Consider the following 11,738-nt stretch of genomic DNA (forward strand, 5'->3'; position numbering starts at 1 on the left):
GGGTTTGTTTGTGCTTTCTTTATAAAAGTTACACTGTACATATCTTTCGGCTTTCGGCTGGACTGATGCCAGATTGAACATGCCTATAATTGTAAGGGATCAGCAGTTAGAGAAAGTTGGATCAATCTCGGATTTCCTAGGAAAGTATCCCTTTTTCAAGGTGAGTATCGCAAAAGTTTTGACAAGAGTTAATATAGTACGAGTCACTGGACATGGCCATTCATAGAACCACAGTCGTGATAGAACCAGTGGTACGAGCTCCCGCCCGGGCCCTGCACGTACATTACTGACAAGGAAGTAACTGTGCTTAACATCATGAATATCATCCGCCAACGAAAAAGGCTGATCTCTGCGTTTCTTATCACTCATTTACGGAACGTGGGCAATTTATGCGGTGTATGCATTTTTTTCACTGAAAGTGAAAGGGAAGCGCCGACTCGGCACCTAATCAGCTGAGCGATGGAAGTAAAATGGCTGAGCTAAGCGTCCCTTGCACATCACTGGTAACCTAGTTGTCGTAAATAACAATGACGTCATTGCTTTGTAAGCAGAACTAGAATCACACTCATAAAAGTCGCTTGGGATCTCAAGTCTATCTTGTACGGCATTGCTGATCAACTGGTGCACACTTGATATACTTGCTATGGCTGAAGCTATCAGTGGCGTGTTGAACTATGTCACTGGCTACGGAAAAGCCTCAGACTCAGAGCAAATACCACAGCGTGAAAAGGCGGAGGAGGGACAGGTACTGAACAGTGCAGGAGGTTATGTGTGGCAAGTGTCAGACACCAATAGATTGAGACGATTTCTGTGCCTTGGATCTGAAGGTGGAACATATTACATCAACGAGAAAGAGCTTGGCAGACAAAATGCAGAGTGCATACAGCGAATGATCAGCAATGGTGAAGGAGAGAAGGTTGTTGAAGAAATTAAAACATTCAGTGTTGAAGGGCGGGCAGCCAAGCAAAACCCTATTATCTTTGCTCTGGCTCTTTGTGCTCGAGATCAAGACAAAAAGACAAAGAGAGCTGCCTATAATGTCCTCAGTGACGTTTGCAGAATTCCAACCCATCTGTTTGCTTTCATTGAGTACAGCGAAAGCCTGAGCAGGGGTACTGGGTGGGGCCGAGCACATCGTTGGGCTGTCCAAGAGTGGTACAAGAGAAAGAATGGCAAACAACTTGCGCTAGCCGTCACAAAATATCGCCAGCGCAATGGTTGGACTCACAGAGATGTTTTGAGACTTGCCCACATTAAGCCTCAGAAAAAGTCAACATCTCTTGTAGTCAAATACGTTATCAAAGGCTTGAAAGATGCGAAGGAGGAGTATGGAAAAATTACAGAGTCTGTCAGTGACTCTGATGAGAAAGAAGCAAAAGAACTGTCTCAGGTGGTAGAGTTTCTAAGTGCAGTTGAAGAAGCGAAAACCATAAAAGATTCTGACAAGATGGTGGAATTAATAGAGAAACATGGATTGGTGAGAGAACACATTCCAACTGGGCTATTGCAGTCCAAAGTTGTTTGGAGAGCCCTTCTGCAAGACATGCCAATGACAGCCATGCTGAGAAACCTTGCCAAGATGACATCCATTGAATTGCTGGCTCCAAGCAGTGATGAGGTTGGCATAGTCTGCCAGAGACTTAGAAATGAAGTGTTGCTCAAGAAGGCTAGAATACATCCTTTCAATGTCTTAGTGGCATCAAAGACATATGAATTAGGCCATGGAGATAAAGGCAAACTGTGCTGGACTCCTGATAAAAGGGTAATGGAAGCTTTGGATTTTGCATTCTATGCTTCCTTCAAGAATGTAGAACCCACTGGTAAACGGTTTTTGTTGGCAATGGATGTGAGTGGCTCCATGTGTTCACCTATTCTTGGAGCAAGAAATGTGTCTGCAGCATGTGGTTCTGCTGCCATGGCGATGACAACAGCGAAAACGGAGGACAGCTACCATGTCATGGCGTTTTCACATAAACTGGTTCCTATCAAAATCAGTCCCGACATGAAGTTAAATCGAGTGATGGATGAAATAAATCGAATTACAATGGGTGGTACAGACTGTGCTTTGCCCATGGTACACGCCTTGAGAAAGAAGATTCCAATAGACGTGTTTATTGTGTACACAGACTGTGAAACCTGGTATGGTAACATTCATCCATATCAAGCCCTGCGGGATTATCGTTCACAGATGGGCATAGACGCCAAACTGATAGTATGTGGAATGACTTCAAATGGATTCACTATTGCTGATCCTTCAGATGCTGGAATGCTTGACATGGCAGGATTTGATGCAGCAGCTCCTGAGGTCATCAGAAACTTTGTTCTTGGCAACATATAAAGCAATTATGCAACATAGAATGGACAGTATCGGTGATACGCACAAATGAGTTTCTGATAACATTATTTGGAACTGCACATCAACAATTTTACATTGCAAATTATTTTTATGTACAATGATTACAGTACCAGCATGTTTATCTGAGTGAAACAGTAATTTTTCTCTGTTCACAAATCAAGATCCCAAAGGTGTGATATTTGAAACAGAGACAGATATTCAGTGCCAGAAGTAGCCACCTTACCTACATTATTTGGTTTCACAGGGCCAATTACTTTAACAATGACATTGAAGATAACAATGACATTGAAGAAAAGAGGGTAGCTATATGAAGTTGCAATAGTAGGCAAATTGTAAATACAAGTACAATATTTGTGAAATATGAAATTGTACAATATTTGTGAAATATAAAATTGTAAAGCAGCCACATCATTTCCTATTATCACTGTTACAGAATTAATCATTACTTTCATTATATTTATATAGATGAATTAATTATTCTGCCTTTACGAAGAGTTTGTATTTTTATTAGACACTGAAATGTTATGATGTATACATACATGCGTACTTGTTGTGTTTCAGATACGCATTATTGCTCATTATAATTATAAAAATCATTTTCTTGCTGTGATCTGCAAGTTTTCTTGATCCAATACTTGAGTTTTCCGGTGATGAAAAGACATGAACTTAAATACATATGATAAAATCTCTCTTTGTACATTTAGGAAAGTATTACATATCTTTAATAAATCGATCATTTTCTAATCAATAGGCCCATATTTATACTTTAATAGAATGATTTCTATGCTAGAAGGTAACAATCTTTTAACCTTAAAAAAGTATGCAATGATGCAGTATTTGTTAAGAATGATATACAGCAAAAGGACAGACATTTGTCATTCTCAGTTCATCAGGGTGACTTTTTGTGTATTGTGCACATGCAGCATGTATGAAAGTTAGTTGGTAAATTTCTTATTGATTGAAAATGTGGTTTTTGCGTTCGGTCTTTTATATATGATACCAAAGTATTTATTGCTAGATTATTATAAATGTTAGCTGTCACATATCAGCATATTTAGTTGATATACCCATAAATTTGCAGTTTTTCTAATCTCGTGTAATTCTCGAAAACGGGTCATACACTTTTCAGGGAAGAATGTGTTACTGTCAGTGTGTATAACTTTGTCAATTTTTACATGTGCACCAGAGTTTTTGATTGTGTTTTGATTTATTTACAGTTTGACTAATTACAAAAAGTGAGTAAAGTTTGACGAATAAATGATGTAAATCAAAAGTTGATTGTGGTTTATTTTTGGGATTTTATATCTGAAAGTCAGATTATTCTTAAGAATGCAAAAAGTACCAAGAGCAATCTGTTTATTCTCACAGAAATGGCTGAAGAAATTGACATTGAAATTCACCTTGTTTCTTCTAAATGGTGCCCTTAGAATACCCTTCACCTTAAAATCATGCACACATCATGGCATATTTAATGTAGTGAAAAGCGAATGTTAACAAATCAGAAAATAATTTCAAAGCCAGAAAAGCAAATTGCTGTCATATGTTGGCATTTCTGCCAGTATCAGTGACGATAATCTTGTGTGCTCAATAAGTAATTAAAAGTAAAGCTGGGGGTGAGTATGTCCTCTGACTTGCCACTGTCAACTTTTTCACCCTTAAACGTTTCTCAAAGCTGTTTTCTATGCAATGAAAATGTTTTTCAAACACTTCAACTTTTTTCTAACTTTTGCAACGCTTTCCACCCATTGGCACACAGCTGGTAATGGCCGGGCAGTTTATCAGTGGGTTGAAAGAATGAATCGCAAACAATGAAACGTACAAGAAAATTATCTTAACTTAAGCACAGTGCTCAAAATTCTGATACACTAATGACATGACTTTTAAACAGAGAGGCAGAATAGGAAAATCCAGTCAGCGCATGCAAAGTACAGATTATGATATTCGTGTGTATTGGAACTATTTCTATTTCTGATATGGTATGGATAGGTTGGGATAGCAAATGCACTTGAAGATACTGTTTATCGTGATACAGATTCTAATCAGACAACAAGTACGATTTGTTGTCATTTCCAGTTTACAATGTCTTTGAAACTTAAAACTTTAATCAACTGAAAGCACATATAAAAGATTTAGCTTCTTTATAGTGTTATTCACTTAAAAATTTTCAATTTCAGGAATCAGCTTTGAAACTCAACAGTCAAACAAAAAGGGAAGTTGGTCCAAAAGGATTGTTGTATGTTTGTCAAAGAGAATTTGCTACAACTTCCCCTGAAGATGGTAGGTGTGCAGTATGTATAGCCCATGGCTATTGACATCTTTTATTTTCATGCATAACCGTATCAATAAATACCTTTTACCTCTAAATGTCAAATGCCAAGAGGTGTTAAAAATTGCTTCTGTGAAGCATGGCGAAAAATTGTTTACATGGAGAGAATACTGGTTAACTTGTATGCCTATGCACATACCTTAACTTGCATGCAACTTGTACAAAATATATTGTTGTACATTGTATGATTCAAACCCCATAGGTAACAGCGATAGTTGTATACCGTATATACTGTAAAAATACACTTCTGATTTTTCAATGAACAATGCTAGCATTTTTCCTTACATGAAGACACAGATATTTAAAATGTTGTAAATTAATAATGCTAATCACTCTAATTGGCAATTTGAAATCTTCATTGTTTCTTTTGATAGCATCAATTGAAGTTATGGGTTCTGAAGATGCAACAACGTGTCACCTAACAGTCTTGAAACATACAGGTATGATACTTTCACATTGAACTGACAGACGCAATATAAGAATGTTTATTGCATGCAGGATGCCATTGCACACATAAAATCACATATCTATCACATTGAATTTGGACAGGAGTCAGCCATTTTCTATAGATGTTTTCCAGAAGCAAAAAGTCTAACCATGCTTCAGCCAAATGTAACTTGGAATGAATTGACCATTGCAAGTATTCAGTTATGCTCAGTACAGTGTCTGTATGGTCTACTAAAATCCACACTGTTTTACATCTTCTGAACATAAAAAATAGACTATGAGATACCATATTAAAGTCAAACAATATTCACAATGGCTTGTGAACTTCTGTACTAAAAACTTAATAAATTGGGAAGATACGTATGACTTTGACCCGGTGTTTGAAATTTGCAGACTGCACTTACTAAGGAAACTATGCAAGAGCTAATTTTTATGTCACCGAATATGAATCAAACAAGTTTCAAAATAGTTGTAGAAAATGTCAAAAGAATATACCGGTAGATGATGAACATTGTCAAGAGTTCTTTCAGGTGAACTTGAATCAACACTGTGATCTGTGATATTTCCCATTCTAATACCAGGGTATATACCTATAAATATATTCTTGTAAAAGGAATACTAGATGATGAAATTGTTGTTTACATTGCTGAAGAAAGGCATGACAGTTTCACTGTTAAATTCCTTATTAAAATGCCACTGGTGCATGTTTCTGTTTTCATGAAACCAACGCAGGAAGTGGTGCTGTATGTGTGTCTCACTGTGATGGCAGCAGTGTGCCGGAGGGTGTCAGAGATATGATCCAGGAAGTTACCACTCTGTCGCAGGGAAAACCAGGACAGTGAGTGTTTACAGTTTTTCAAGCACATACATTTTAAATGTCATGGTCTTTGTTTGTTGTGAAAGTGAAATATTTGATCTTGAAAGCTACCATAATTGGAAATCTTTTGTCAGGGTCTGTATTCATTAGCACTGTTTGGATATTGAGTAATACCGGTAAATCACAGCTAATATCACACTATGACTCAACTTAAATACCTGAAGAGTTCATATGACAGTGTTTTCCTTGTAAGAATCTAGAATTTTCTTGCTATTCTTACAAGGCTTTTCGATTTGCAGAAAAAATACATAATTTTAAACTATATTGCCTATCCTCTGGATGAAATGTGTGAACTCCAGTAAGCTAGTCTTTTGATATCCATATAATTACAAGTATGTAAAAATACATTTGACATCACTGGTTGTTTTTCTCCACAAATATTTGAAACATACCAGTGGATATTTTTGTCTTAAGCAGAGCTGTTTTTAGATGGTTACTACTGAATTTAATAAACCGACAGTTATCGAGCTGAGCAAACAGTCACAAAATTGGTTGTGATGTCATTCCACTGTCACTGAAAATGACAGAGAAAAGAAAATGTAGATGGTAGATGTGTTAAATCCTTTGATTAAGATTCACCATGTTAAAGATGTCATCTTCAACTTTCAAATAAATGATTAATTCAATAATTACAAATGTATGACAGTATGTACTGGGATAATTTTTCAAAGAATGATAATATTCCACTGTTAAAATTTCCTCATAGTCTGTTGCCTCTCTTTGTTCTAGTCTTGAACTCCATGTGGTTGGTGGTTTCCTGGATGACAAGAAAACCTCAGAGGGATTATTTTTGAACATTTTAAGTAAGTGCTCTGTTTCCCTACGCCATACTCATCTCTGTACCTTGCAATTCTGTGACTCCAAACAAACGTTATGGAAGAAAAAACTTCTTTGCATTTTATTTCATAGATTCCTTTCACAAGTCTTCTGAAGAAATTCATCTTCAAACTGCATGTACAACAGGTAAATATGAAATACATTTGTCATATTATATTATGTCCATGTCTGCCAGACTTGTCAATGCTCTGCTCTGTGGAGGAGATATTCTGTTTCCCAATGGTAAAAGACACAATGGAAGTATTTTGTTGTGCTCTGCTGGTTTCAAGCAATCAAAAGTCAGTATCATGTGACATCAAATCATAAACTTACTTGAACCAAAGTCTTGACAATACAGTGAATAAGTGCAGTACTCAACATGGAAAGTTGTTTATTATAGCATTAGGTAGCTTTGTGTTGCATACATAATGCAGTGTAAATGTACAGTAACTGTAGATACAACACAAGACTTCATGGCTACAATTTTTTTCACAGTGAATTTTCATGGGTTCTGTAAAACCAACAAAATTATCACTGCAAGTGTAAAATTAATTTCGTAAAGCTTGATGCTTGTTATAGGAATAGCAGAGTTCCTGTAATGTGATTTAGTACAGCATCATCACTTGCAAGACATGCACGAGAAAACAATCTGATTAAAATCAGATCTATGTATTTGCTCATTTTCTTTCTCTTTCCCTTTCTATGGTATTCATTCAATGTTGGTCCTTGCCTCCCTATGGACTGTCAATTCAAAAACTACATAACAGAGACCAGACACATCTAATTTTAATCAGTATGAGAGACAAAATTCATATTTTCCATACTATTATCACTGTTCTCTTTGTTTACCCTGTCTTTGCAGATTTAAATGATGTTGTGAAAAATGGCATCCATTGGCCAATCATATATGGCATAGGTGAGTTGTGTGTCAGAAAATCAATAATTAAAAACAATCTTTTGGCTTAGAGATAATAGTGTCTTTGGACAAAATTTTAAATATTTGTGGCAATAGTTTGATGTGGTAGATCTAGCCATGTAGTTTTATCAGAGACTGTTTTCATTGTATAAATAACACAAGAAAAAATTAGAAACATGATTTTAGATTCAAAGGATTCATTGTAGTTGCGAAGGAGAAAGGAAAAACTGTTTGGCCGGATTATATTATGCAAACCAGAAAGAGAAAAATCAAGTAGTGATGTGATGACACAAAAGTCCTTGCAATGTATCATTTGAATGACTAACAGATCAGTGGTAGAAGTGATTATGTGGAAAATTAGGAGGATCATAATGATGATGATTTAATGTTGCACTGATGATTCCATTCTTATGAGTTAGTTGATGTGCCATTTTTCTGCATAAAGAGTTTAGTAAACCAAACATTGCTGTATATCATTCCCATAGAACAAGAAAAGATATTGACCTGCCTGTTGTAGCAAAGGTTACGTGTTGACAGACAAAATATAAATGAATGGCTTGTGACTTTGGCTTGTTCAATCCTGATCCTGAGTTGTACCACCTTAAATGATTCCAAATGTGTGTCATTCACAGGAGTTGATATGAAGACTGGTGAAATTTTCCCAGCATCCTTTGCAGAGAAAGGTCCTGATGATGTGCCTCGTGGAGCAAGAAACATGATTGGCAAAAATGCAAATGTAAGATATTTTTTACTACCTTCACTCAGCTCAACACAAACTATTATCTGAAGTTCTTTGTTTTCCATTTGTTGAACGGCAGCAAAAAAGCATGGAGTGATCCTCACTCCTGGAAATATGACTGGCTTGCAACTAGGTACATGTACCTATATTTTGCTGTTTCTAGATAAGCATGCTACTTGTAATGAAAGCTATATACTCACATCATAAGTGTATCATGGAACAATTTCATTCTTTGAAAGTGAGAGAATTCTTCCATTGCAAATTTTACATGATCAATTCACTTAGTACACAACTGTTAAACTTTGCAGATGGCAAGTATGTATGATTTCAAGAAGAGGCAGCTGCACATTGGTCCATTCCAGTATGCTCCTTGGCCTGATGCCAAGGTCTGGTTAAAGCTGCCAGATGACGTCATCCTAAATGTAAGGTTTCTGCTTTTACCTTCGAGTTTTGATTGATACCTTATATGACTTAATGTGAATCTCCTCGTCAAGTTGATGTAAATGTCCTAGCTTTATGTAGGGAAAGGTCTCTCTTGCTCAACCCTATCAATTGCCCTAACCTGTTGTTCTCAATGGAGGGAATGGATCTTTTTTCCAGAGTGACACTGTTAATTCCTCTGATGGGATTGTATTGTATGCCATTTGTCAATTATCAATGACATCTTTCAGATGACCATGTTACTGTTACTTTACTATTGCTGAAAACAAAAATGTAGTTACACAAAATCACTCTTATCTTTTCCCACAGAACATGTCAACTTCACCAAAAGTGGAACCCCCAGATTTTGTGGCGCATATGCGTGCTGTCTTGAAACATGTCATTGAAAATCCAAATCCACGGAAGACATTATTTCCTGGTGGAAAGCCAAGACTGTATGAAAAGGATAGCTCTGGACTGTGGGTCAAAGTTGACTCCTGATGGAATATCTCAATATTTGTGGGGTTTTTTGTATTGCTTTTGTAAATGCAGCTATTTCTTTAATGCTATGCCTGTACAACTCTTTTATGGTCAAGTGCCTTGCGTAGCAGAATCATTGACAACTAAAATGAGTACTTCAAACTAAATGGTAATTTTCAACAAATACTGTTGTTTAAAGCTAGATGTAAAGATTTTGTTTGACTTGGAAGGCTTAGCTCTCATTTTTAAAATGAGATATTTTTCAAAGACTATTTAAAATGATGGCAATAAATTATAGGTTTGTTTTGAAGAACTATCAATATACTCAGGTGCCATAATCCCTGTAATGCTGCATGTGTTAACAAGGCATCATTGTTTAGTATTTGTGTGTTGGAAAAGTCTAACTTGGACTCTAAATCAAACAGAACAGATCTGTGAAATTACGTCTGGGAGCTAAATGACAGATGCTGGCTCATGGACTTCAAGAAACTTCAATATTGTAAGATTTTATAATTATTAAGCAACGCAGATAGAAGATGAGTTTCAATGTGAATTAATCCACAATGCACTTTCATGCAATGTCTCACAGAGACTTCTTGTGTGCAAAATCAACCGTAGAGTTACTGTTATTCACCCGGAAATCAATGCAAGCCTTGTAATCCAGAGTAGTTGATTGCTTTCCCAGTACTTATAAAAACACAGAAATATCAATGTCATTGACAGAGTGCCATTTTTGACCCATTCATGTTGTTTCTCACATCAACTCATCACTCTCAATTCAATGTTATACAATGTTACTCTAGATAGTGGGTGGGTACCCTCCTTGCTGTCATTGTATGGTGAATACATGTGGTGGGCTTTCAACAGGCTTTATTCAAATTTCTAGATATGAGTGCCAATACTACTGTGTTTTTACCAAAACATTTTCCATATACATAAAAACATATCAGAACAAAGTAATAAAGGGAGCACAGTCCAAAAGTATTGTTGTAAATTTAATTAAATATACTGTGAAACAGAACATCATGTACTAAAATTCATTTTAATGAAACATTTTAATTAATATTCATGTACTTTAGGAAAGCCGTACACACACATTATTCTGTTGAGAATACCGTAGACGATGACATTTACTGTATGTATATTTGCTGTCATATGGTGTAAAACGTACTACATCAAATTTTAATAAAAGGAAAATATCAGTCCTTTGAGATAAACATGTCTGCTTTGTTGAAGGAATGCTGATCTACAATGTTAAACGTGGCTATGGTGTTATGATGAATATGTAAAGTAGTTTTCAAGGAATTGTCATGTGAAGTAGTACAAGTACGTCAAAATTTGTAGCATTCTCCAGTTGAAGCTTTCTAGGATGCATCTTGGGTATATGAATAATGTGGGCATCTCAGCTATGACGTACTAATGACTTGTGTCTTCAGGGTTTTTTCAGTATTATCTACTTTATGATGCCACCAATCATTATTACAAATGTTGTACATCAGATCAACTCTCGGCATTTTAACATTAATGACAGAGACTTCAGGCTCACTGACATTGAATTATTTTAAGGAGTACGTCTTTGTAGCACAGTGTGGATATTTCAACTACTTTTGATTCCAACACCACACACTATTAAATATTTTACAAAAGAAAAGTATTGACATTTGTTTATACTAATCTACAATGCATGTTAAATAAATTAACACATTCAATTGTGTGGAAGGATTAAATACAAATACTTCTCTCTAAGCGCATAGACACAAATTAATTTTGAATTATATACCCCATGGAATTACATATGATATGGTGGAAAAGGCACCAAATGTAATGACGATGAGCTGTTATAAATGTGGCAATGATATCATCAGGATATGGTATGCATCAAAATTAAACAATGACATTGGTTTACCTATCAGGAGATCACAAAATTAAACAATGACATTGGTTTACCTATCAGGAGATCACACGGAAACCTGTCAGGATAGCACAAAATACTGATATGCAGCAATCACAATAGTCACACTACATAGCAGGTGTTTTGTCCATGGAGAAATTCTTACAATCTAAAAGTATCAAGTTCACATTCTCTGCAAATTGAAAATGCCAAATTTTGGGCCGCACAAATGTCAATAAAAATGTTTAGGATAATAAATAGGATAATAATAGACATAGGAGTTGTACATCAGCATCTCATATTCTATTTACAAGCAGAGGGAAGCAATGACCGTGACAATGATATGCGTGACAGTGTGCAATTTCAAGTACATGAGAGCAAATCCCAATGTTGTTTTGGCAAAACTACAGTCAACAACAGTGACAACAAATAATTTTAGCCATTGTGACTGTGCCAAAACATACAGACCT

At 35.9% G+C, this 11,738-nt stretch overlaps 1 protein-coding gene across 2 annotated transcripts; it reads left to right on the forward strand.

Annotated features, from left to right (window-relative positions):
• The first annotated feature begins 2 nt into the window (after positions 1-2).
• LOC139152008 (protein N-terminal asparagine amidohydrolase-like) lies at positions 3-11,089 on the forward strand. Of its 2 annotated transcripts, XM_070725087.1 has the most exons (10): positions 3-160; positions 4,531-4,633; positions 5,057-5,122; positions 5,862-5,967; positions 6,736-6,809; positions 6,916-6,969; positions 7,685-7,738; positions 8,371-8,474; positions 8,786-8,899; positions 9,228-11,089. In XM_070725087.1, the coding sequence occupies exons 1-10, from the start codon at positions 80-82 to the stop codon at positions 9,396-9,398; spliced, it is 927 nt and encodes a 308-aa protein (XP_070581188.1). In that variant the 5' UTR covers positions 3-79; the 3' UTR covers positions 9,399-11,089. The 2 variants fall into 2 exon arrangements, with proteins under 2 accessions (XP_070581188.1, XP_070581190.1); XM_070725089.1 differs by lacking the exon at positions 6,916-6,969 and having other exon boundaries at positions 9,228-10,514.
• The last annotated feature ends 649 nt before the right edge of the window (positions 11,090-11,738 follow it).

Source organism: Ptychodera flava, chromosome 15, assembly GCF_041260155.1.
Source record: "Ptychodera flava strain L36383 chromosome 15, AS_Pfla_20210202, whole genome shotgun sequence".
Lineage (NCBI taxonomy): Eukaryota > Metazoa > Hemichordata > Enteropneusta > Ptychoderidae > Ptychodera > Ptychodera flava.